Source organism: Nicotiana sylvestris, chromosome 11 (assembly GCF_000393655.2).
Source record: "Nicotiana sylvestris chromosome 11, ASM39365v2, whole genome shotgun sequence".
NCBI classification, from domain to species: domain Eukaryota; kingdom Viridiplantae; phylum Streptophyta; class Magnoliopsida; order Solanales; family Solanaceae; genus Nicotiana; species Nicotiana sylvestris.
In genome coordinates this window covers 72,082,370-72,109,288 of record NC_091067.1, presented here as the reverse complement: position 1 = coordinate 72,109,288, position 26,919 = coordinate 72,082,370, and the positions used below count along the sequence as shown (strand labels likewise).

Sequence of the window (26,919 nt, the reverse complement as noted above, 5' to 3'; positions counted from 1 at the left end):
GATCATTTATCACGATTACGTGATATTTATTACTACATTAATTTTTAAGAGTTAAGATTTAATTATTTAACTTAATATAAACATGGAGTACAAATAAAATATTTACGGAAAATCAAAATGCCAGCCCATTCCTATGAGCTTCTTTTGTCAAAAGTATTGCCGGCAACAGTGCTGGGTTTGTTGCATTAGCTTTGCATTGGATCATGACCCCACTTCCCTATGTCTTCCTTTGCCTCAACCTCCAACTATTCTTTGCCTTATTCTCCGCTTCATTTCTTTTCCAAGAGTCCACAATGTTCATTTGGTGAATCTTTTTCCTGCGTTAAATTTTTGGTCTAATATTATCCTTGCCGTTAATAGTAAGTCTCATTTTTGCTATTGGTCCCTAACTTCACCCTGAGGATAAATTCAAATCTTAGTTAAAAGTAGAAAGGTAAAATTAAACTTTTTTCTCGAAAAATATGAACAGGTGGAGTTTCAAGGGCAAATTTGAGAGGATTTGTTAATAATGGCAAGAATATGAATATAGCAAAATGTAAATTAAGGGCAAAATGGAGCAATTTTGGATAGTACAAGACAAATTTGAACCTTTTCTGCACTTTTAATTCAAGAAATAGAAAGAAAATCCAAGACAAAAAGCTTTTTCATGCGTTAAAACAAAGAAGTGTTTAATTTCCTTATTTCTTGTAGGGGTTTTGTCCATTGTCGAAATTCTCTCGTCTAAAATAGGAGTAGTAGAATATTCTGAGACGGCCTGTCCAACTAGTTCATCTTCCACCACATAACCCGCTAGCTGTATTACCTGCACATAGATAAAGTCCTGACTTTTCTACCAAAGCAAACCAATGCATGAAATGAATTCGGATTGGGTGCTCTCCTTTCAGAGCCACAACCAAGATTTTGCCATTCGACAATTTTGTGCTGCTGCCCGAATGAACGATCAACAACAACAACAACAACATTATTCACAAAATAGTATAAGTGAGCTGTACACTTATACTAGCACCCCTGATCACTCAGCCTCTTCCCAGGAGGAGCAAGAATTTGTTGATAGCTTCTTCAACATTGATTCTTACGACAAAGATCCTCTTGATCACCAAGTAAATCTTGATAATGAGGAGTTTGGAGGCTTCACATCAATGATACTCAATGAATACAGTTACGAGAATCTATCATTGCTGACCGATGAAGAACCAAGGTATACCGTGCTGGAGGCTTGTAGCTCAAGCGATGATCTTACTGGAGCGGAAACAATTAGCCATGACCATGTGGAGGCTGAGGTGGATCAGGGGCTTCAGCTTGTACATTTGCTCTTGGCTTGTGCTGAGGCTGTAGGTTGTAGGGACACTCGACTTTCTGATTCATTGCTTACTCAAATCTGGCCTGCAGTCACCCCTTTTGGCGACTCTCTCCAAAGGGTCTCCTATTGCTTTGCTTTGGGACTTCAATCCAGACTAATGCTTCTTCAACATAGAAATAATGCAGGTGCAACATTAATACAGGACCAGTTAGCAGCTTCGTCTAGAGCGGAGAAAAGAGAGGCCTATCATTGGTTGCACCAAATCACTCCCTACATGGCTTTTGGTTTCATGGCTGCAAATGATGCTATCTGCAAAGCTTCCAGAGGGAAGGAATGCTTGCATATCATTGATCTTGGCATGCTCCATATTTTTCAATGGCAATCCATAATTAGAACGTTAACTGCACAACCAGACTCACCTCCTCCAAGACTAGTTCGCATCACAGGCATTCTTGAAGATACACACGATTTTATGGAGCTTGAACTAGGATTGAAGAGCCTTATGGATGAGGTTGCTGCTACTTCTTCGGGCAGTATTCGTCTAGAGTTCCAAGTGATCAAGGAGCCAGTATCAGCATCGCTCTTCACCAGGGAAAAGCTTGATGTAAGAGAAGGGGAGGCTTTAATTGTGAACAGCGTCATGCAGTTGCACAAGTATGTGAAAGAGAGCAGAGGATCTCTCAAGACCATTCTTCAAGCCATCAAGAAATTAGGCCCTGCTCTGGTTACTGTGGTGGAACAGGACGCCAATCACAATGGTCCTTTCTTTCTAGGAAGATTCTTGGAATCACTTCACTATTACTCTGCCATTTTTGATTCGCTTGAAGCTAGCCTCCCACGGGACTCCACCACAAGGATTAAGATAGAGAAGTGTCATTATGCAGAGGAGATTCGAAACATTGTGGCATATGAAGGATCGAATAGGATCGAGAGGCATGAAAGAGTAGACCAGTGGCGCAAGCAACTTGGACGTGCTGGATTTCAGGTGGTAGGATTGAAGTGTATGAGCCAGGCTCGGATGATGCTTTCAGTCTATGGTTCCGATGGTTATACTCTAGCCAATGAGAAGGGCTGCCTTCTGCTGGGATGGAAAGGAAGGCCAATAATGTTTGCATCTGCTTGGGAAGTCCACAATGTTGCATCCTCCTGATATGCTAGTGGACAAATCTTGCTGTTGAGTCACCTCATTTGAGAAAATAATACTAACCAACAAGGAGGTTCCTATCATTTCACTGGAATTGAGTATAAGCAGTCATGCTTGCTTTGAATTTTTGGAGCTCGCTACATTACAATATAACCTGAATTATTTTGCCCCACAAATTTTGAATTTTCGTTATTCACTTTCTGGTATCCAACTAACAAGATATGATATCCGGTGAGGAATCCTTATTTTTTCTGAAAGCACATGACTTTGGCAGTTGGAGACAAAATAGACCATAGTCAGACACCCAATCTTTCACAAAGGCCTGTAAATTTAAGGCACCAACCTTTAAGAAGCCTTCTGACCTTCCAGGTCCGGAAACTTGCAATAAATCAACTACCTCCTTCCTCGGTAGCAGTAGATGAATAAACACTAAAAAAGCAGGGAAATTTCTTCACTGGTCATGGTACTTTTATAGGAGAAAAAAGGGCAACCCGGTGCACAAGGCATCCCATATTCACGCAGAGTCCGGGAAAGGGCCGCACCCCAAGAGGTGTGATGTAGGCATCTCGCGTTCACGTAGGGTCCGGGAAAGGGCCGCAGCCCAAGGGATGGTACTTTTATTGGAGCAGTAGATGAATATCCAAGGGCACCGATGCAAACCTCAGCAGAAATGCTGCAGTTTCAAAGGAGAACCAAAATGACTGCAAAATGTGTCACGAATTTTTCAATTGTGAAATACTATAAATGATTGTCATGCCATGAAGAACTCTCGAACGAACAAAAGACTTCGTTTTTTACTTTTCCCAAACAGGATACACAAATAAAAGTTTGCAGTAGCTCTCCCTGATGCAAAAGTGATCCTCATATCTAGAGTAATTGTTTATATAGATGTCTGAGCATATTCTTTGCTGCTCCAATAAAATGAATAAATTTACCACATAAACAAGTGGAAGGTAGACAACTATTAGTTAGATGCCTTGTGACCAATAGTTTTGTTCTGGGAAGCAGAAGACAATAACCGTAATCGACTAGCAATTTCCGTAAAAGATGGCCTTGATGCAGGATTAGGGGCCCAGCATTGCTCCATCAAGCACCTCCATTCTGGATCACAGTAGCTAGGAATTGTTGGCCTCAGTGTATTGTTTACAATACCTCCTGCATACGAGGAAGAATGTATTAAAATCACTAGCCTGATCAAAATAGCACATCAACAAAAGAACAAAACTGTTGAACAGCACTAGGGGTCAACATCATAAAAAGGTTCAAACCGGGGTATAAACTGTAAACAAGATTATGCATAAGGAATAATGTAGCAAAATGACTAGCCTGATTAAAATAGCAAATCAACAAAAGAACAAAACTGTTGAATAGCACTAGGGGTCAACATCATATAAAAGGTTTAAACTGGGACATAAGTCGCAAACAAGATTATGCATAATGAAATTGGCTTCCAGCTTTGCATTTGCTGTTTGGTAATCCTCTGATGCTGCCAGCAATTAAACAATTCTTTTAGGCCTTGGGAGTCACCAAATAAATTTAAGAACATTGCCCAGATTTGTCAAGATTTGACAGCAATGCGTGAAAAGATGCCTGGTTTGATTCAATGAAATTCTCGGAGAAATAATTCTACTACAAAAGCTAAACCCTCGTCTTTGTAGTTTCTCTTGAGTCAAGCAAGCACCATGTGTTGCAATCCATCCAAAACACGCCATTTTAGGAAGATCCTTAGTGTCCAGATCATCTTAGCAGGCTGTTTATCTACTGTCTCCCTGAGCTAGCAACATTTGGGAGCAGGGATGGCTATATTTCTGGGAGCGAACTCTGGGTGAATATGAAGCGCATGCCGCATGGATACAATTTATGCCTTGGAATGGAAGAAAATTTTGAATCAGCTTCATCTACGAACATGGAAGCTAGTTATAGGATTTACTAGAGAACTTCCCATCTACTGGCTGTCCGGTGTATTGAGTCCTCCCTATCCTCAATTATCACCACTGAAGTCGATTTTTGCAGCAGAAGGTTAACACCTCCAAATCTCCCAATCATTAGGATGTCTCCTGAACTGCAAATTCCATCCATTTTCAGAAGAGCAATCAGCAATCCTTGTGTTAACAAGAGAGAACAATTCTGGAAAAAGATCTTTTAGTGTCATATCCTCCACCAATTTTTCACTCCACAGTTTAATCTTTTTTCTGTTGCCCACTTTTAGTTAAGTATTTTCATGGAACTCTTTCCATGACCCTCTTATTTTGTTCCATACTGCTACACCAACAGGAGCTAACACTAGATTGGAACACCAGTCTCCATCCCTTCCATAATTTGAGATTACCACCTCCATAAATCATTACTATTGTCACTAAATCTCCAAAGCCACTGACACAATAAGCATTTATTGAGAAGTCTTAGAGACGTTACTCCTGTTCCCCTCTCTTTATCTTTCATAACAGTGGGCCATTTAACTAAATGTATTTTCCCCTTCCAGAATTTCCTTCCAATAAGAAATCATTCCTCAACTTGTTTCATCTCTTCTCCACCTTTGTTCGGATTGGAATTGGAGATATAATATATGTTTGAGTTTCATCCAATACACTAGTTATTAAATTCACAATCTCCCACCAAATGACAAGTATTGCCTTTTCCAAGGTGCCAACTTCTTTCCGCATTTATCAATGATGCCTTGCCAAACCCCCTGATCTTCTGCTTTGCTCCAAAAGATAGGCCCAAATATACTGTTGGAAATTGTTCTACCGTGCTCCTCATTGTTTCCGCCCCTTATCCAATTTTAACAGAGAATATGCTGCTCTTCTCTTTGCCAAGTTAACTTACAATACAAACATTGCTTCAAAAGCCAATGAATCCCTCTTATATATAATAATTGCTCTCACTCTCTACTTCACATAATAGCAAAGTTTCATCTGCATAGAACACATTCGAGACTTCTATACTTCCGTGATCTCTGCCTTCTATATTAAAGCCTTTGATCCATCCATCTGCAACTACTTTCCTCAATATAAGACTTAAGATTTTCATCACCAATACGAACAAAAAAGGAGATAAAGCTTGTCTTAAGCCCCTTTTTGACTTGCAAATCCACTTCCAATTGTGAAAAATAGAAGAAACTTCTCATTGATTTTTTCTTATAATTGAGATTCTCTGAGGGCTAGTGGCGCATGGTTCGAAACACGACGGATAATGGGCCCACCGTTCTCAGAGGCGGATCCGGGATTTGAAGACAGCGGGTGCCATATTTACTAAAATGTACGCCTCGCACTGACCATAAACTTTTAATGTGAGTATATATCGGTTTGATTCAATTTGCTTGATATGTTTCGAGTTCATACGAGTCGGTTTAATAAATTTAACGACATTTTCAATAGAAAAATAAACAACAATAACAACCCAGTATAATCCCACAAGTGGGGTCTAGGGAGGGTAGGATGTACGCAGCCTTAACCCTACCCTGGAAGGGCAGAGAGACTGTTTCCGATAGATCCTCGGCAAAAGAAGGTGAAAGAAGCCCTGATAGCAAGTAATAGCAAGACAAATAATTAGAAAACTAAATCGAAGATAGCAACAGAGAATATGAAAGAGGTACCGATAACAAGTAATAGCAAGACAATATATTTAGAAAACTAAATCCAAGGCAGCAAACTACGGGATTACCGATAGCAAGTAATAACAGAACAAGAAATGCGAGTATAGCAAACTAAGGATAAAATGGTATCGTACTAGCACTAATGAACTAGAGAAGACAAAAGGAAACGCACGACTACCTACTAACCTTCTTCCCTAATCTTTAACCTCTACACCCTTTTATCTAGGGTCATGTCTTCGGCTAGCGCAAGCTGCGCAATGTCCTGTCTGATCACCTCTCCCCAAGACTTCTTTGGCCTACCTCTACTCCTCCTCTTACCCCCCCTCCCAAGGTCAACCTCTCACACCTCCTGACAGGGGCATCTATGCTTCTCCTCTTAACATGCCCGAACCATCTCAGTCTCGCCTCACGCATCTTTTCCTCCACAGGGGCCACTCTCACGTTATCCCGAATAACTTCATTCCTAATTCTATCCAACCTAGTATGCCCACACATTCATCTCAACATCCTCATTTCAGCTACTTTTATCTGCTGGATATGGGAGTTCTTGACTGGCCAACATTCTACCACATACAACATAGTTGGTCTAACCACTACCTTGTAAAACTTACCCCCAAGTCTCAACGGCACATTCTTATCACACAAGACACTAGAAGTGAGTCTCCACTTCATCCACCCAGCTTCGATACGGTGTGTGGCATCCTCATCTATCTCCCCATACTTCTGAATTATAGACCCCAGATACTTGAAACTCTATCTCCTGGGAATGACCTACGTATTAAGCCTTACATCCCCGTCCGCCTCCTGGGTAACACCGCTGAACTTGCACTCCAAGTATTCTGTCTTGGTCCTGCTCAACTTGAAACCCTTAAGACTCCACAGTATGTCTCCAGACTTCCAGCCTCTCGTTAACGCCACCTCGTGTCTCACCAATCAGGACTATGTCATCTACAAATAACAAGCACCAAGGTATCTCCCCTTGAATACAAGTGTCGCGTCAATGAATTCATCGCCATGGAAAACAAAAACGGGTTAAGTGCTAATCCCATATACAACTCCATCTCAACCAGAAAGTATTAAGTCTCCTCCTGTTGTCCTAATCCGTGTCTTAGCTCCATCGTACATATTCTGAATCACTCTAATATACACTACAGGCACTCCTTTAGCCTCCAAACATCTCCACAGAACCTTTCTTGGGACTTTGTCATAGGCTTTCTCCAGGTCAATGAACACCATATGCAAGTCCTTCTTCATCGCCCTATATTGCTCCACTAATCTTATGAAAAACAAATCAGCACAAGTAAAAAATTAGAAATCTTCCTTCAATAAAGGAATCACACCATTTTTATTAAATATTTTTGCATAAATGAAAGTATTTTCAATAGAAGAATCACACTAAGGGGTCATTGCATAATTTTAAAGAAAAATAGTTGTTTACAAAAATGTCCTAGCTATAAGGGACTTTAAGGACAATTTTGTCTTTAACCATATTAATGCATGCATTAATAGGCTTGGTTTAATGTAATGGTTTTCTATGCATTACTTATACATAGGATAATACCAAGTATGATGTATAATTAATACTCTAATACAAGTATTAGTTATACACAGATTGAATAAATATACCAAACAAGGTATTAGTAATGCACAGAGCTAATGCTTGCATTATTTTTTCTAATACCTCCTACCAAACGACCCCTAAGAGCATAAGCAAAAAAAAGAAAAAAATTGATAGAAATTACACATTGCAAGCAATATATTTTCAATAGGACAACTGCACTTCGTATATAAAATATACAAACTAACAGAATGTTAAAAAGAATAATCTTGTGTACTTTTTATTAACACAAGTGACAGAATTTTGAATTAAGAGCAACAGTTTTTATTTATGGTACTTTGATAATTTGAAGTTGCTTTTTTATGTACTCCTTCCAAGGTCATTGACAAACAAATAAAAGGAGAAAAGATTGGAAAAAGAAAAACGAAAAAAGGAAAATGATAGAAAAACAAAGGAAGTAGAAAAGACAAAGACAAAAGGGGAAAAAATAAAAGAAAAGGGAAACTGAGCAAACGAAAAATTGAGTTCCTCATTAGATTCAGACTCAAACCTAAGCATAAACATGTGAATAACTTTAAGAAACTAATCCAAACAAGGCACTTTCGTCTGGTTTGATATTGCGGGTGGCAGCGTATGCATTTAACCATATTTTAAAATATTTCAACATATATTTTTTAAAAAGTTTGCCAAACTTGCGGGCGGCATGGCACCCCCACCTCTCAAGGTGGATCTGCCACTGACCCTTCTACCCTTCTCCATTTATATACCAGTCTTTTTATCTATGGTGTGGTTCGAACCCATGACTTGCGCCTAACCTCACATGTTGTGCTTTTTTATTAGTGTTTGAGCCACCTTGCATGTACCTCGACTATTCCATCAGGTACCTCTTATCTCTCACCAGCATAGGTACCGGGTAACTCTGCTCACCAAAACTTAGTCAAATGGGAAATCGCCTAGTATTATTTTTTTTTTGCAACTCTAACCCGATTTGCACCTTGGTATCCAAGGTTTTTACTCACTTTATTGACCACCGGGTCACACCCTTGGATGTTACATCACATGTTGAGCTCTTACCACTAGATCAAAGCACTGGGATTCTCATTGACCTGAGACATGCTCCATATATAGTAGTCATAAGCCTCACAAACTATGGTAGGTAATCAATTTCAACAGTAATAAGGTAAGTAAATATCCTATAACTAAATATAAAATGTTCTAAGGTATCCGAACATTCTATAAGAGTTTCTTTTTTCAAGTACAATGAATCTAAACATGTATAAATCTAGACATATATTCTCTTGATATTGTAATAGAACTCCTCAAACTCAAAGTGAGAAATCAACTTGAGTTTGTATATTTTGGAAACATAAAAGTTGAAAGTGAAATCTCACGGGAATAGTGCACAATCACCATAAAGAAAACCGGTGTTGGAATTTTTTCCCCGACTTGGTAACTGCACAATGAAAAAAAGTGCCTCTTGCACTATACACAGAAAGGAATCTATTCTTAATCCTGGAAAAGAGATATAGTGTTGTAATCATCACAACTTGAATTGGTAGAACAACAAGAAATTCAACGTATAGAGAAAGGCGTTGGTTGTGCACAAAGTAGCAGCGCCGCTGGCTGGAGCGATAGTAGCACTAGAACGATGGAGAGATGAACAATGCTTGAACGATCTCAGGAGAGAGGAGCAACGCCTAAACAATTGCCAGAGAGGAGCTTATGCATAAATGGCTGCAAGAGAGATGACTAACCGATATACAAATTGGTTCAAGACGTAACCTAGGTTATAACAGTTAAGATCGAGATTCCTACTTAGCATGCTGATTCAAAACCAAAAAAGAAAAGTAATGCTGATATACAATTTAGTTCAAGATAGAGTATCTTAGCTCATAACACACCAATTTGATACCACCTAAATCTTTGAAAATAGAAAAGAAAAGAGCTGACCTATAATAGCTCCATAATGCATATTGGCATAAGGTTCCTCCCCAGTGAGAATCTCCCACATGACAATACCAAAAGAAAACACATCGACCTGTTGAATAGTCAAGAGAAAAGAAGATCGCTAAAAGTTTCCATAAGCATGATAAGTAACTAAATGTAGGGAGTACAGATGAAGAAAATGCCAACTCCCAACTCTCTAAGACTCTAACTATTCCGAGTATCACATCAAACATGTTGAAAACATCTGAAAAGACTGTTGTGACTTCCTATGATTCTATAAAGTCCATAAAAATTGAAATAGCGACCAGGTGCTCTCCGCTCTCCTTTTACGAGAAAATTTGAGGAAGAAATGACTTCCATCCTTAAAGGTTTTTGCCTTTAACATTTTCCATCATTTAAGTGAAATATAAAAACTAAAGTAGGAGAAAGAAACTGATTTTATAAAGAAATAAAATTGTGAAATTACACTGAAGCCTTTGTCCAATCCTTAAAAGTGTTTTGTGTCTGTGTGTGTGTGTGTTTTTTTTTTTTTTTTTTTTGGGGGGGGGGGGGGGGGGTTTTAGATGATGACATGCACAGGGAGAGGAACTATTTCCTTTTTGACTACTCCTTCACGGTTTTGACAACATTTTTGCAAGGACGAGGGGTCGTTTGTTTTAAAAGGAACCAAGAAGTGCATTAGTACAGCACAGACTTGAATTTCTCTGTTTCCTAAAGTGAGATAAACAGAGAGACATGAGGTTGGCATCTTACTTTTTCAGAAACTTTGCTGCTGCTACCATTTAGCAACTCTGGAGCCATCCATGGTAGTGTTCCTCTCACACCACCAGAAACCAAGGTGTTTCGCTTTATCTTTGACAAACCAAAATCACCTACCTAGCAAGTCCATCACAAAAATATCAAATACTAATTTCACATTTGCTGGCAGATAGTTTACTAAGAACCTTAACTCATATTCCTTTTTTTTATGGGTAACTCAAGTTACATGCAATATCATCAGAAAACCAAATAATAAATTTAAGATCATCTAATTAAACAACAATAATATCATGATTAGACCTTGCAAATTGGTCGTGATGGATCTTTCAAATTCACCAGCAAATTGTCACATTTCAGATCAAAATGCACAATATTCTTAGAGTGCAAGTACTCCATTCCAAATGCCGCATCCATTGCTATTATGAGTCGTTTACGGCGATCAAGATGTCTGTAAAAGGTGAATATTATATCATAACAGGGGAACAAGGCTCAAAATGGAAAGAGAGTGGATATGTTGTTTCGTGTCCTCGGAGAAACTAACGAACCAGATATTTTGTTTGGAATGCGTGCAAAATTCTGAGAGCTAATAAGAGGGGTTCTACCTATCTTTACGGATCAGAACATGTCTTAGCGAACCATCAGCCATGTACTCCGCCACGGTAGCTAATGTACCCCCAGGTCCATCTTTCACTGCACCATAAAATGCCACAACGTTTGGGTGGTGAAGCTTTGACAAAATCTCAGCTTCTCTCCAGAACTCTATGGCCTGGAAGGTGGAAAGACTATGAGTAGCTGATCTGATAGAGCTTTAACACACATACTTTAGGCACTAGGCAAAGCTATGCAGAGAAAGAGGGGGAAAACCGCTTGGGTCCGTAGTGTTAAGAAAGGTTACCAATCTCTCTAGTTCTGATGATTGCCCAGTGAAGCAACTCTTCTTTATCCGCTTAATGGCAACATCCGTTCCTCTCCATTTTCCATGATACACTGTGCCAAATGTGCCTGAACCAAGTTCTTTCAGTTCCTCGAGGTCTTCATTGTTAATGATCTGCACGAAAGCAATGTGAAAATGAAATGAGGACTATTGAGAACTCCTTTGTCCACCTCCCATCCCGCCCCCCTCTATAATACAAAGAGTGAAGCCTAGGAGAAGCTTAGGATTTTTAAGCAAAGAATTTATGAAAATGATTTTGACAGCAGGCTGTTTAATATAGCAAATCGTACACCCACTCTTCTGCCCAGTTTATAGCAGTATGTTTGATACAGAAGGAAATGAGAGCATTAGTAAAGCGATGGCAGGATATTTCCGAAACATGGTGTCCATTCAGTATCTGGCAATAGGAAAGGGAAAAAAAATTCAATGTATTTGAAAACTCCCCTCTATCACATCAAAAGCTTCCAGCTGCTGTCTACCCAAACTTTCCTCCTAGCAAATGTACAAAATATCCGTTGTTAGACATATCACTTCTCTCTCCAGTCTCCCCACAGGTGAAAGTCCATTGTGTCCCCTGCCTTTACTCCCTTCAGGATTACCTAAACGCTTTTCCTTTTCTCAGCCTTTTAACTTCAAGGACAATATCCATTTCCTTCCAAAAGTGCACACCTTCTTGCATGTAATAGCATGCAAATGAATAGAAAGGTACCCCCCCCCCTCACGAGCACCCTAACATCTTTAATTTCCCAGCCTTTTTACTCCAGGAACATATCTATTTCCTCCCCTAAAGCCATAATTTACGAACAGTTCAATTATGACAGATTGGTGCACAAGAAATTAGCTCCAAACTTACAGCTGTTAGTAGTTTTCATCACAATAAAAATCCACAGGTTGCAAGCATATTACGGATTCCTTATGTGCCTCACTCTTAAGATTCAAGAATGCAAAATTTGAAAGATTACCTGCAAGGAGTTGATGTCAATATCCGCAAACGTACGACCTAGAGGCAGTACAACGTTTTTAAACCCATCCTAAGAGCACAAGGGATCAAAGATTTCTTAGGAAATATACACTAAGACAGAAAGCTCTATTAGATCATATATTCGCAGAAAAACGCACCTCAGAATCAATGTCTAAAGCCCTAGATTTATCCACCATATTATCATCATGCATGTCCTCGCTAACTTCTGTTTGGGTTGCGCCAAACCCTAATTGAAGTTGACTATCAACATCCCCAAGTGCATGAGGCAGCTCTTTGGGACCATCCACAGCACTATTTCTTTGTGGATCCAAGTTGATTGTTGAGGGCACACATTCATTAGCTGGAGGAGGCTCTTCATTAAATTTTTGGAGACCCGGTGCAAATGCAACGTGATCTTGATCAATTAGCGAAATATCTTTCCTAACAAACTCATCACCTGCCAATTTTTGAAAAAATGACCAGTGTTTTGGTTCCTCATTTTGCATGTTTAAACTCATACCAGCTCCATCCTGCTGAACTGGAGAAATATCAGATGAACTATTAGAAAGTATGGCTTTTGCAAATATATCAGATAGGATATTACTAGGGAACCGGTCATTAATATCAATCAAGATATCTCCTTGCTCAGATCTGGGTAACACAACAGATGGTTCCCCTTGAAAAGCACACTCGTTGTATTTTCCCATCCAAACTGAAGATTGAGATTGCTCTTGAGAGTTAGTATATGTGAACTTGCTGCCAGCCTTGTTACCCTGATGAATTTCAAGATGAATGCCCCCCGCATTTTCGTGGTGATTTTCAGCATCTGCATAGGTCAGTGGACTTGGCCTTGATCCACCATCCTCCACCCGCTTGACTAAATAGTTTGTATACTTATTGTCGGCACATACTGTTTGTTGATTAGCTAGGGGAACCTGATCCACATGCACGGCGCTTTTCATATTTGCAGCATTTGGAATAACCTGCTTCAAATTCGCAGGCGCTCCAAGATCATGTGCTGCAGTTTGAGGGCTATAGCTCAATGGCTTTTCAGTAGAAACAAGCTGCTCATTCATGTTTCTATTTTGCATTTTCTCAATGGATTCTTTAAAAATTTCTGGCTGTGCAATATCTGTATGGGAATGAGTTGCAAGAAACTGTGAATTGTGTGAATCGTCCGACTTTGATAACCTGTTAAAGAACTCTATCTTCCCTCTTGGGATGTGCACAGAACAGAAAGCGCTCTGAGGTGGTGAAGCAGGATCAGAGAAGCTTATATCCGTTGAATCAACCTCTAAAGTGACAGACTCAGGAACAAAAGCCTTACTGTACATATCGGGTCCATATTGTTTCACTTGTGTTTGGGAGCCTTGACCTTCAATATCATTTTGGTAGTCCACTACACCCTTGGAGAACCAATGAGTAGCACTTTGAGTAGCTGAGAATTGAGAATTAGAACTATAACCAAATTGGAATTGTTGCTGCTTACTGTCGTCACAATTTTCCATCTGGCCATGATGAAAGCGTAAATCAATGTCATAAGCACTGGGGGGACTTGGTACATTAGGCTGAGCAGATTTAGCAATCAACGATGAGTCATCAAAACCAGCTGAAGGTAAGTTACTCGCACCAACAAAGCCCGTAACAGATCTACCTGAGTCCTCCTCCATGTTATTTCCATCCAACTCAGCTAAGCTATTTGCAGAAGAACCTAGAAAATGCAAAGTTGAGCTACTTCTTGATCCAGTTTCCAAGCCATTGATGGCTACTACATACTGAAACTCAGAATCCGCATCTGAATTTGTTAATCTCAAATGAGCATCATCCAAGTCAGCGATAGAACACAAGAAAATCCTAAGCTTTTTTGAAGTATCTCCATCTTCTAAGACATCACATTCCTCCAACATATTCTGCAAATCCTCGTCACATGACACAGAAACTAAAGCATCAAGATCCTCCCCAGGTAGTTGATATTTAATTATATGAGTTAGATCATATATTACAACAGCTTTCTGCCACAATTCATTCCATGTAATGTCCTTCCTGATGCGGATAACCCGTGTTTCACCACCAACATACCTGAGCTTCCCATCACTAGGCCGAGATAATACCTTACCACCAAAGCTACACATCGCCTTAAGCTTTGCCACTGAATCATCACATGCTCCAGATGAGGTATACACAAGAGAACGGAAACCACAGTAATCTGATGACGTTTGTTGCACTGATTGCACTGACCCATTGTAATTTTTGTCTTCATGTAGGGAAGATTTCTGTTTCTCAAACTCTTTTGGACCTTTTTCAACCATCGCTAGCATGGAAGTGTCGGAACCACCATCAGATCCAGTATGACCGATGCCTAAGATGCCTTTTAGCTCCAAACAACCTTGTGGAAAACTAGGATCACTAGAAGTACTGGGAGCATAATTTTTCCCGGGATTAACACGATCACGCATGAACTCAAGTACAAACTCTTCTCCTGTTTGTAAAGAGAAATTAAGCACGGGCTTAGCCTCTGAACAATTATCTTTTGGAGCCTTTATATTATGATGTGGATGATCAGGAGGGTCCGATGTAAAAACCGGAGGTCCAGGTTGAATTTCTGCATTTGGATATTCAGCAGAAGTGAACTGAATACAAGTCCCATTGTTTGATTGATCCATTAGACCACAACCTCTATAAACTCAACCTCAATGGTAACCGATATGGATGCCAGTATACTTAGTTATGTCTATAAAGGAGCAGCACGAACCTAAATGCAGTAGAATAAACACTTTGCACAGAACAAGTCTATCCAGAGTTCATCAATACATATGCACTGGAAGCAATCGACAATCGGAGCTACATTACTAGCTACTGACTTGACTTTGCTCTAACAAAATTAGGGTCTCAATTAATTCATGAAAGGCAATTTCTCTTTCAAGCCACAAACGCTCCATCCAAGTACACTTCTTAAACCATTAATGCTGACAAAAAGGGGAAAAAATAGATGTGGAGTTAATAACAGTGCAAGAAACGTAAAAGATATCAAACAAATTATTAACAAACTACAAACTTCCGAAAGTCCAAGAAGAAGTGGACTTTTCTTTCATAGGCTTCTTTGGTCATATTTAACAATAATTCATACAGATACTCCCACTCTTGCTTGAGCTTCAAATCCATAAGTTTTTCTAGTATACTTGCCGAAATAATCCAAGGCTATGACTATGTCATTCAATTCGTGCACATAGCACATGTCCTAATTCAAATTCACATTGCAGTGAAACAATAACGTAGAAGCTCTGAAGAAGACAAAAGTCCTAAAAGAAGTTTCTTGCTCAAAATACCAGATCATCTATCCTCTGTCTTTGTTTTAACTTTAGTACGAAATACATTGCATAAAGTGATATCTGCCCCTCAAAAATGTTGAAAGAACATTGTAAGGGGAAATCCTTTTAGAAAAAGGAACCAAAAGAGATAAGATGGTTACCTGAAAATAAGAGTTTGAGAAGCTTGCAGCACATAAAACCGCCATTTTGACATTTGAATTTGTATACTTACCCACTGACTACATTAGTATTTTCATTTTTTTTTCCCTTTCACTCCCTCTCTATCCATTACTATATTGTTTGCATTTCTTCGGATTTTCACACCAAAAAAATACTAGAATGACGGCTTTGTCTCAAGCCTCTCTCTCCTTTCTTTTTGCCCTCAAACCCCTAAGCTTCTTTTTCTCTTTTGTTGCTCTACTAGGATATGAATTTGAAGTTTTTAAGTTTTTTTTTTTTTTAGAAAAAAAAGGAGTATCTGGAAGTTCTCTTTTCTTCTTTGTGTAGTTTATTTCTTTTTGGGACAATTTATTCATACTTGTATAGTCATTTAGTACAATTTCATTTTAAAAAATAGACGAAAAGAACATATCATAAATTTGAAATGTCATGCATTCAATAGCTTAAAAAAGTGAAAGACTGTCAAATATTTTCCAACTAAGTCAGTCAACTTCCATAAATTCCTTTCCAAACTTTAATTCCCCACATAATTACTTTTATTTAGTGTACAGATATACCAAAGTTCTTACTTTTATCTTTTCTAGTTTAAGTTGTTTCATTCACAACTTAATTTTCCTATCACATAAAACTTGCTTTCTTACCAATGTATATCACTTTTGTAATACCTCCTAATTCATTTCCTAATTCAAAGCTATTCTTTTTCAGTTGAAACTGTAATGCTAATCAAAATATATAGGACCAAGGGAGCAGGCTGCTTTACTTGTTTATATATTTATTATATATTTATTGGATGGTGGTATATATATTAATCATGTTACTATGATTGCTTTAGGTCATATACTTGCTAGGAATCTTTTAGTCCTATTATTATGTCATAGAAAATATAGAGAAAAGAGAACTTATCATTTTGTGTGTGTACAATAATAATGGTGGCAGGATAGGAATTTAAATGGGGGCTAAATCCAACATGGTATAGTGTGCAGCTGACTTAAGTTTGAAGAGAGTGTCTATCTTGTGTTGGGTGCAAAGGCATGAGATATAGCGGAAGAAGGGGGGAAATCCTGCTCTCCCTTTGCCTCAAATCATCAATTATATGGAGTAGTACTCATCAATCATTAATTAGCTCCATTCCCAATCTCCACTTGGATTCATTTTATATTCTTAGATCCACCTTTTGCTCTTCCCCTTCCCCTTCTTTAACAGCTTGTTTGGATGGTTGTTACACATCGGCTTATAATGTATCGTATTGTATTATATTATACTGTATCGTTTGATAAATCTAATGTTTGGATAAATTATGTTGTTTCATGATATCACTCACCAACAGTATTAAGAACTTGCAATATTATAAAGAAAAATTATAATGCGGTTTAAATTTATTATATAAAAAGGTAGGGTAAATGATAAAATAAAATTATTTTATAATAATGAAGGGTGAGAGGAGAGAAAAAGACTAGATAACGACGCAACCACACCAAATTAGTCGTTACATAAAGTGACACATTTTGTCGTTATGTAACGAATAAAATTTAAGTAACAATCAAAACAAATATCGTATTTAAAGCAACAATACGATACAATACAATCGGTAACAATCATCCAAACAAGCTGTAAATGCTATTGGGAGTAATTCACGCTTCTTCAAAATAGGCATTATATATGGTGAAAACGTTACATTTTCTCAGCATATTGGTAAAACTTGCGTAAATGAAATTATATTTTACAGTGGTGTAATATGACCCAAATGCATACAAGGAAAATTTACATAACAATATAACAACAATGAAGGATGTACATTGTACTGGTGCTGCATGCAAATACTTATTTCCTTTCTCTATTGTTAAGCAACCCCTTCAACGATTTGGTGAAACAGTATGTAGTTGACTTCACATAATATTGCAACTACCTGCTTCCCTGAAAGTAAAAGCTTCTTCATCAGAATTCAGGGACATTTGGTCACTCAATCTCGAATCACAAATATAACTAACTAATGCCTACTTTTTTAACTCTTCATAACGGCTTAGTGCTTCCTCAAATTTGAGCCACATAGGACCCGTCTCCTGCAAGTTCACATTCTGTGGTCCACCAAGATAAGCCTGGACAACAAACTGGAGACTCCTTTCTCTAGCAATAGTACAATCAATCATATAATCTTTCACGTCCCATGGACCGTAATCAGTACCAACAAAAGAAGACTTACCTTCCCTCGTACTCTGACAACCAAGCCAAATAGCCCGCGCCAAAGTACATGGAAACAAATGGCTTTGTAAGATCCTCAACTGACTCCACTCGGTAAGCCTTGTACCCCAAGTCCCTAGATTTCACGTTAATCAGCAATTTTGGTCGCGCATACTACTTACTTAGCATACATCATTGACCTTCTGTACCGTTGCTTTTCTTACTTCAACTGTCAAATTAATTAAGCATTTCTATAGACAACTTTTGCTAATGTACTCCTATTAGAGAAACTTTACCAAAGTGAGCATAGGTTACCAATTTGCTAAAGAATAAAGGAATGGCTAGACCAGACCAAAATGATACAAGAAGGTTTATGTCACATACTTGTAAAGCCAGCGTGCTGTGGGATAGTCAATTCCCATTAATCCAGTACGTTGTCCAATTCCTTCAACAAAACGCATGGTAACTATCTCAGCGATAGCACACAGGACAGTCTGCAATGAAAAGGAAATATCCCCATTATGTTTCCTATTTCTACCAAGTGGCGGAAGAGGGAAAAAGAAGAAAACGACACAAGCATTCGTCCAGCAATCCCTTTTAGATTGTAAACTAATCAATACGAGATACTAAACTCGCCATGTGTGCTGTGAAATTTATAGATGGGTCATGTGTTTGAATCCTGTATCCTCCTTTCTCTATCAACAAGAATTCTTTAGTATCTTAAAGATTATAACATCCAAATGTTTCCTGTTTAATTTTTCAAATGTGAGCTTAACCACTCTCTTGACATTCGTAGATATCACTCCATTCTCTGGTTATCCACACAGAGCTTTTACGATAAACAATACAGTCCTATTTGTTAACTTTAGTCACTTCAGTAGCTTCTAGCTTAAAAGAGGTGGACCCCAGGGACCAGACACTTACAGGTTTCAGCCCTCTTGTGATGAAGTGGTTTGATACAATTACTTCCGCAACTGCCTGCAGCAAGATGGTAATTGCAGAATTTCAGATCATAGAAATTTAGAACTTGCAGAAAATTGATCAAACAACTCTAGTAATGACGTAGGTTGAGAAACCTGGTTCTGTCGAAAGTAATAGTATATTTACCTTCAACAGATGTAACAGGCGTAAAAAGTTTCTAGAATGAAAAATACTCAAAATTAGAAGAAAAATTCCTACATGCAGCATCTATAGTTTACTATGAAATACCTCTCCATCTTTCCAGTTTTATCATGAAATAACTAGAAATGATTTTACAGTTTGTCAAGTCTAATTGGTGCAAGCAGTTCTTGCTGAAAAAAACAGCTAAACTTAACAATTGGAGATCAGCAAGGTCAAATGGCATAGTTTCCAGGACAAGAAGCATCCAACATCTATTAATAGGTTCTACAGTTCTATACATACTAACCATGCATTCTTACCCTCAATTCTACCCGGGAAAGATATGGTCTCTTTTCAGTATCATGAGAAAATCGCACATGGCCTCTTTTCTCCCCGGACTTGCTCCACTCCTTGCTCACACTAGGATGATTCCACATTTCTTCCATGTCTTCTGCAGAAGTTCTAGAGTCCCAAGTTGTATTGACTGGACCTGCACAAAATGAAAAAAACATATAAGAGATTGTTATCCGATTGAAAAATATTGAGCCTTTGATTGAAGCTGGACAGACAAAACATGATAGTAACGGTTAGAAAACTTGAGACCCCAAGAGTTACGTGGTCCGGTCATTACGCATACATCCCACAGTCGAGAGGATGAATTTCACTTTAACCAAGATTTATACAGGAGTTTTCACTATAACCAAAATATAAATGGAGATTAAAGATGCCACTTTAATTTACTGAGAAAATAAACTCAAGAGAATATCTCACAAATTAGCTCTACAATGAATTTCATACAAGTTTATCCTAGCACTTCTTTAATATTTCATGATTCCCCCAGTCTATTTAAAAACTCTCTCAACACCTCATATTATGAGAGAACTCTCTTTATCTCTCGTTTACATTTCTTACATTTCCATCCCATGGCTAACAATGAGAAAAAAGGTTGATTTTATCGGGTGATTATCTCATGATTCTTTCACAAATCTCAAATTGTCAACTTGATCAATTTGGTGTGACCGATTGGCGTTGCAAACTAGCTCACTACTACATTGCAATCAAGTTACAAACTAACTTCAAGTTGTAATCGAGTTGCAAATCATCTCACTCCAAGTTCTAAACAAATTATAAACCAACTTTCTCGAACTTGCAACCAAACAACTTAAAAAATGTAAATAGAAAAACTACATAATATTTTCTAACAAATCTCCACCTTGACTTGAATTTTCTAACACAATGGAGTGCTCCGCCTTGAATAACATTAACTAAGCAATTCCAACACTAATCAAGTTTAAGATCTCACCTTCCGTCAATCATAACAAATGACTAGGTATACGGGAGAACTCATCGCAACTCACAAGTGGTTAGGGATATAAGGGAACTTGCCTTGCATCCATCGGAACCACACATATGCTAGAGTATACAAGAGAATTCACATAATAAATGTGAATCATACCTCTATATGAATAAAATGCCTCAGACTTTGGGACCAATTTGTTACACTGTGGAGGATCAACTAATACTTCTGATCGGAACATGATAGTCAAGATGTGATAATACGGTAAGAGAAGTAGAAACACAGAGAGTTACATGGTTCGACTAGTTATACCCACGTCAAAGGGCAAGGAGGAGAAATTTCACCATAATTGAAGTCTGTTTATAGAGAACAGATCTCACTCTAGTTCATCCATAAAATAAACTCAAGAGAATAGCCTAAAAGTTTCACTCTAAAATGAATTTCGCAAAAGTTTATACTAAGACTATTGTAACATTTTTTTCACAATTCTCTCAATCTACTTTTAAGCGCTTTCAACTCCTCATACTGCGAGAGAGTTCTATCCAACTCTCATTTACATTTTGTTCCATTCAGATTTTGTGGCTAAAAATGAGCAAGATATGCCTATTATAGGAAGGACTTTATTAGGATTCCGTGACCAACACCAAATTGCCAACTTGATCAATTTGGTGTGGTAGATTGAAAATCATACCAAGTTGTAAACACACTCATTTCCGAGATTGCAATCACACTGCAACCCAGATTACTCCAAATTGTAATCAAGTTTCAGACCATCTTACTCCAAGTAGCGATCACATTGCAAACCAACTTACTGCAACTTGCAAAACAACTCACAGAACTTGAATAGAAAATTCAAGACATCTTTTTAACTGTGGTAAACATACATTTCATACCAGCTGCAATGTCCAACTGTGGATACCAGCTATTTCTTAATTTCAATGATCAATGGTCTTTCACAAAACATAGACATCCGAGCATAAGAAGTGCTGCATGAAAAACATGCTACCTTTCTTCTCTTTAAGTAAAACATAGACATCCGAGCATAAGAAGTGCTGCATGACAAACATGCTACCTTTCTTCTCTTTAAGTCACTATACTAAATACTAATTTTTCACTTCAAGACTTAAGGCACTGAATGAACCGATATAGTGAATGTAATAAAGCCTCGCCCCCTACCCACCACATTTAAGTGATCCTACTACAGATTCTCACACAAATTGTTATATGCATTTTGCACGAAGAAGCCTGAGAGAGAGAGAGAGAGAGAGGGAAAGGAGTTGAACTAAATATCTATGCTTTATTAGTTATGCTCACAGTACCTTTCCTTTCCGGAACTCCACCAGCGGATGCTGAAGGGGGTAATGGATTGACTTCAAAGATTTTCCTATAAAAGTGACAGATAGTGTAGCAATTATTAAGAACAAGTATATCAGTCATTTACTTAATAAGTATTAGCAAATGGTAGTATGTATAAATCAGAAGCATCTACTCAGTCCGTATAAATTGTCAAGATAGTCTTCTTGCATACTAACACAATCATACACCTACAGTATTATTTAACCTTCTCATGAATCTCAGGTGCATAACAAGAGTATTTCTTCACTTTGTCACTAGTGTTCAGATGACCCTTTTGTGCATGAGGATGATATCCCCTGCTGATTACTATGGTAAAAATGGTAATCATCCTTTGTTAGATCTTACTGAATTGTGATCAATCACGAGAACTGAGGGAAGGTTCATAAAGTCGGAAAATAGAAAATTTAGTTATACACCATAATGTGAGACTGGAAATGGTGTCACAGGCTGCCCCCTTTTCAAAGATTGCATCCTTGTCAAGGATTGACAGCCAATAAAACTCTAGAGATGGAGGCTTGAGATTAAAGAATGCTCCCAAACACATCCTTGCTACTGTAACTCCAAAATTTCAACTAGCACCCTCCCAAATACCAGTTTATCAGAAGCTAGACATGACAAGCAGACTGGTCAGATGAGAGATTGCAGTAATTTTAAGCCTCACTTCCATTTGGCTCCAACTCCACCATAATTGACTTATACAGACTCTGTATCTGAATTGAAGATCTAGTCGCATTGTAGGACTCATCGATGATGCCGTAATATGCCAGGACCTCCATTTGAAAGTATTCACAAGACTTGATACTTGATAGTAACCTTCCTGAGTTAACCCAGATTGCTTTGATGGGTAATGGAAGTTTCGATCAGCCCACTGTCTCAAACTGTGCCTGCACTGGTCTAGTAAGCCCTCATGTTGTTCTAATAGGGAGGATTATGGCCTCTAGTAGACCTCGATTTCTGTTTGGAAGAAAATATGCTCAAAGTGGTACCCAAGTATCACAAGAAACTATACCATTTTCTGCTCGAAAAGGAAGATCCAAGTCTTAAGTTTGTATCATATATAGAGAAGTGTGGACAATACTACATGTGATTGAACTCAAGAAACTTGCTCAGTCTGAAACTTTTCATTGAATAGCATATTCAATCTTTTAGTATAACCACAAGTAATAAAACAAAAGGAGCTAAATAAACAATAAAAATTCCTTCTTCCTATTTTTTTTTTTTTGAAACACGTCTTCAGAAAAAGTATATACTGGACAACTCCCTTTCATAATATAATGCCCACTATGTTAAACCATATAGTACCACAGGAGTGCACTCTCATGCCCTTGATGCCATTTAAACTCAGAAAATGTAGAAATAATTTCAAACAGCAAGGAAATCATGGCATGCAAACAGCTACCTCGATGGTAGATTTTCTTTGACGGAGAGATAGCTTCTCCAAAATGGTAAGGTGGACTTATGGGTTGCCTTCTTAGTACCAGCCTTGTAAGCTCTCACCATGAACTCTTCACTTCTCTCCCTGTTCATAAAGTTCCACAGTTATGTACTTGGTTAGAATATCTTTAGGATTCCTTAGAACTAATACATGTAAGATACATGAAATAGAAAGAAGATACTACAAGAAGAAATGACCATATCAACTTACTTCTCTCCATAATTTGATAACCACTTTAGATATGCAGCACCAAGGTACACATTTACAAAAGGTTTGTAAAGAAGTTTCGAATCTGCTGCCACCTCATATGTTCGGTAACCCAAGTCACTGTAACAAAGTGTAAATTAAGCTTATTTCAACCACACAAAAAAAAAATGAAGCAGACAAGTCCACAGTGTTTGGTATGATGATCTGCATAATTCCCCAAAATCTCAACAAGGAAAAAGGAAATGACTACCTCACCAACCAGTCTGCAGTTTTAGGCAAAATCTGCATAATTCCCATAGTAATCTCTTTTGATTTTTTATTGTACTGTGTTGCAAGAAGCTGCCGGTCACTTTCAAGCTCAGCGATAGCGCAAAGCATATCCTGAAAATATGGGAAGGCCACCTCATTGGAGAACTACAGAGAAGGTGTTGATAATTGCTAAAATCAATTGATTCATCCTTAAAGAGATGCAAATTGCCCCATATATATTCTAAGATGAGAAGACTTCAATTTTGACTAAGCAACCTAGCAATAGTTGCAGGTTGAGACACAGAGATATTCTAGGTGGAGACAAGGCACTTACTTGTATAAGTAGTCCTCACTTAGACTTCATGAAGCTTGCGTAAAGCATGTAAGGTATAAAATAGCATCATAGCATACACCAAAAACTCTAAGTGGATGAGGAGTATTAACATTCTAGTTTAAAGAGAACAAGGTCACCCACAAGATCAAAATTTACATGAGTAAAAGGCTTTAACAGTTGTAGATGAAATTGAGAAAACAAAATACTTTGAATGTTCCGGTTGTTGATAATTAAAAAGGTCTTTAGTAGAAAGACGCTATTAAACGAAGTTTGATGCTATGTTTAGCTGACTGCTATCTGCCATTTATCATGCACAAAAAGAACGGGTCTCGACAATTAATCTCATCCGCATTTATTCATTTATCTAACCCTTTGGAAATAGAGAATGCACTGAAACACCCCCCCCCCCCCCAACTTCATCAACAATACAGTGCCCCTTGTGATGCAAAACAACAGAAAGTTTTAGCAAACAATATTTAGAACATTTCATTATATTCTGAGTTTGGTCACTAATTCTCTATAACATGTAGTAGTAGACATTCAAGATCTTGGACATCATACCGAATCAATCTGCGATAGGAAATGTCTTCGGACTATAATACCTGCTACTGCCTGTAAAGAAAAATAGAAGGAACAATTCAGAAAATAACTTTTGCAGGTAAACTATTCTGTCAAATGCATAAGCTAAACATAACTTCTGGAAGAGATTCTAAGACATCACTGGTTGAAGAGACTAATGCATAGAGGACATAGTGTTAACGTTATATATCCCGCAAACACAAGTTATGAGAAATTTGTGGAATAGCAATATAGCAATATTTCCCTCTAATAATCTTTTGACCAGCAAATTAAGGAAATTGAGTACAAAATTCATTGACTCGACATGAATACACAAAAAGAAGAATCATATTCTGTGTCAATGATAGTGACTGTCTAAACAGCTCAACCTTCATTTCTGTTTGAGTTAGATAAGGCTGACCATCAGGATCACGTGAGAGGTGGACTTTTGATCCCTTAGTTTCACCAGCATTAAGCCATTCGGCTCTAACATCTGGATCGGCCCACATGGCTTCCAGATCATGAGGATTCACACAATCATCCCAGTATTTGAAGCTAACCGAAGCCATTTTTGAAGTTAATTATCTTCACAGCATCCAACACAAGGAAGAAGCATGAAGATCTGCAAGTAAGAATGCAAAATACTGGCTAATCATTTGAGGAAGCTGCAAATAACTAAGTGTTTCTGGAAAAACAACCGAAAAATCATGACATACATTTAACAAAAGTCTATAATGCAATGAGTGAAGAATGTAATTAGATGATTGAATGTACGCGTGGAAACAATGAATGGGATTGTTTCTTTCTTTTGCCAAAGTCATCTTTTGGTTACAAATCTTAATGATATGTCTAAGATTATGGCGATTAGATGTAAGATAAAATACAAGGCTTTTTCCAATTCAAGAGTTTGGGTATCGACAAAGGTAACCAGCAATCATCTCGGGTTCGTCAGTAGTATGCCCGGTTTATGAGGTTCTACCATTGCAGGGCCCAGTTGCCATTCTCCCATTACTCAAGTCGTCCAAGGGACAGGACCCTAAAAAGTTTTCTTTTTATACAACTCATGATATCTTTCTTCCCTAAGAATGGAGAAACTCCTAGCAGGGAGCGGGGCCCTTAAATGGGGCCCTACGGGCATGAATCTGGATTGATACTTTCGAATACCATAAGGTTATACCAAAAAACAAAAAACAAAAAGCAGCAATCACCAAATAATTAATTGGGCAATCCATCTAAAGATATTTAAAGTTGATAAATGCCTTTTTGGAATCGGGAAAGAAAAGAAAATGGAAGGGAGATTAATAGAGAAAATAAAGAGGACGCATGAGAAAAGAGAATAAATCAAGGAAATGCATGAATGAAATAAGGCAGATTGAAAATACCAGAGGTTGTTGTTGATTGAGATGCAAACATAGAGAGAAACGGAGGAGGAAGAGGGAGGAGAGCCTCCTTGTCTCCAAATACACAAGGAAAATAGGGTGGGGTGAAGATTAAATTTGAATATGCTCCCCCCTTTTGCTTTTCCTCAAAGAAATGAAAGAGAGGTCGTTAATTTGTTAGTTGGACTCTCAGTCTGAGATTGCAGTTGCTTTGATGTGACACGTACTACACACGGTCCCACCATTTTCTTTCTGGTTCGCCGTGCGTTTTTATATATTTTCTTTTCTTTTAATTTCTGGTACTATCTTTAACACCGTGTTGCCCTTCAGTGAAACCCATGGTCCTTTGGTATCAAGTATAAGAAGGTATACTGTTGGTATAAAAATTTAATATCACCTTAATACTTCGTTTGGTTAGCAAACCAGGTATAAGTTATCTCGGGATTAAAATTAACACCGGGATAACTTATACCTTCTTAGAAATTATGCAATTGTCAGTTTTAATATAACATACCAAACAGTGGATAAAAAATAATCTCAGCATAACTAATCACACCATAACTTATCCCAACATAACTTATCCCGACATAAGCCATATTCAAACCAAACGACCCCATAGTGTGTTTACTCTAAAAATGGATAACAATTGAATTTATATTGTGATTTTAAGTACACGTGATTTTACTTGGCACAAACTAAGAAAAAACGCAAAGTGATATTGAAATTAACTGCAAATAAAGATAAAGCAAACCAAAGAAAATGTATAGCTTGATCCTCGAGCTAGGTCGCATTCGAATCAAACAAGTATTTCACCGAAAAATATGAACAGAGTAATAGAGTATTGAGAGTATAAGAAAAAGATAGTATATTACTTTATGTAGCGTGAATATGATGTGTTATACAAATGATCAGCTCTCTTTCATATTGTAGGGGAGTCCTACCCTTAGTATCATTCTAAATACGGTAAGAAATCCCATGATTAGCTGATAAATCGACCTCGCCTTGATATGTGCTGAGATTTCCGTCGTCATCCTTGCCCAATTGCGGATATTTTGGATTTTCGCTATTCGGCTCGGCAAGCTTCCTTCGATCTTGTTCGATCTCTTTCCCGCTCGTTCTCGGTCTTGGCTAATCTCGAT

The 26,919-nt window shown here is 38.0% G+C and overlaps 3 protein-coding genes across 4 annotated transcripts; 1 reads left to right on the top strand and 2 right to left on the bottom strand.

The window, feature by feature from the left end:
• The first annotated feature begins 845 nt into the window (after positions 1–845).
• LOC104219420 (GRAS family protein RAD1-like) lies at positions 846–3,103 on the top strand. The gene has a single exon (XM_009770112.2). The coding sequence runs from the start codon at positions 846–848 to the stop codon at positions 2,448–2,450; it is 1,605 nt and encodes a 534-aa protein (XP_009768414.1). The 3' UTR covers positions 2,451–3,103.
• Positions 3,104–3,155: 52 nt separating this feature from the next.
• On the bottom strand, positions 3,156–15,981 carry LOC104219421 (uncharacterized). 2 transcript variants are annotated; one of them, XM_009770113.2, is made up of 9 exons: positions 15,668–15,980; positions 12,357–15,164; positions 12,200–12,268; positions 11,199–11,351; positions 10,906–11,069; positions 10,604–10,751; positions 10,298–10,420; positions 9,548–9,635; positions 3,156–3,599 (listed from the first exon to the last, which is right to left on the bottom strand). In XM_009770113.2, the coding sequence occupies exons 2-9, from the start codon at positions 14,859–14,861 to the stop codon at positions 3,409–3,411; spliced, it is 3,441 nt and encodes a 1,146-aa protein (XP_009768415.1). In that variant the 5' UTR covers positions 14,862–15,164; positions 15,668–15,980; the 3' UTR covers positions 3,156–3,408. The 2 variants fall into 2 exon arrangements, with proteins under 2 accessions (XP_009768415.1, XP_070018881.1); XM_070162780.1 differs by lacking the exon at positions 12,200–12,268 and having other exon boundaries at positions 15,668–15,981.
• Positions 15,982–17,306: 1,325 nt separating this feature from the next.
• LOC104219419 (uncharacterized) lies at positions 17,307–25,942 on the bottom strand. Its single transcript, XM_009770111.2, has 13 exons — positions 25,784–25,942; positions 24,791–25,023; positions 24,405–24,455; positions 23,511–23,641; positions 23,264–23,380; positions 23,018–23,137; positions 21,582–21,646; positions 19,286–19,455; positions 18,789–18,842; positions 18,249–18,358; positions 17,887–18,000; positions 17,685–17,810; positions 17,307–17,600 (listed from the first exon to the last, which is right to left on the bottom strand). The coding sequence occupies exons 2-13, from the start codon at positions 24,968–24,970 to the stop codon at positions 17,573–17,575; spliced, it is 1,266 nt and encodes a 421-aa protein (XP_009768413.1). The 5' UTR covers positions 24,971–25,023; positions 25,784–25,942; the 3' UTR covers positions 17,307–17,572.
• Positions 25,943–26,919: the final 977 nt, after the last annotated feature.

Excerpts from the sequence above, each read along its gene's own strand:
- LOC104219420 (XM_009770112.2), top strand. The coding sequence starts at position 846 with ATGCATGAAATGAATTCGGATTGGGTGCTCTCCTTTCAGAGCCACAAC.
- LOC104219421 (XM_009770113.2), bottom strand. The coding sequence starts at position 14,861 with ATGGATCAATCAAACAATGGGACTTGTATTCAGTTCACTTCTGCTGAA. Across the intron at positions 10,752-10,905 it reads GTTCTGATCCGTAAAGATAG|ACATCTTGATCGCCGTAAAC; the intron begins GTAGAACCCCTC and ends CACCTTTTACAG. Across the intron at positions 9,636-10,297 it reads GCAGCAAAGTTTCTGAAAAA|GTCGATGTGTTTTCTTTTGG; the intron begins GTAAGATGCCAA and ends ACTATTCAACAG.
- LOC104219419 (XM_009770111.2), bottom strand. The coding sequence starts at position 24,970 with ATGGCTTCGGTTAGCTTCAAATACTGGGATGATTGTGTGAATCCTCAT. Across the intron at positions 23,642-24,404 it reads TCCTATCGCAGATTGATTCG|GATATGCTTTGCGCTATCGC; the intron begins GTATGATGTCCA and ends CCATATTTTCAG. Across the intron at positions 23,138-23,263 it reads TTATCAAATTATGGAGAGAA|GGAGAGAAGTGAAGAGTTCA; the intron begins GTAAGTTGATAT and ends CTTTATGAACAG.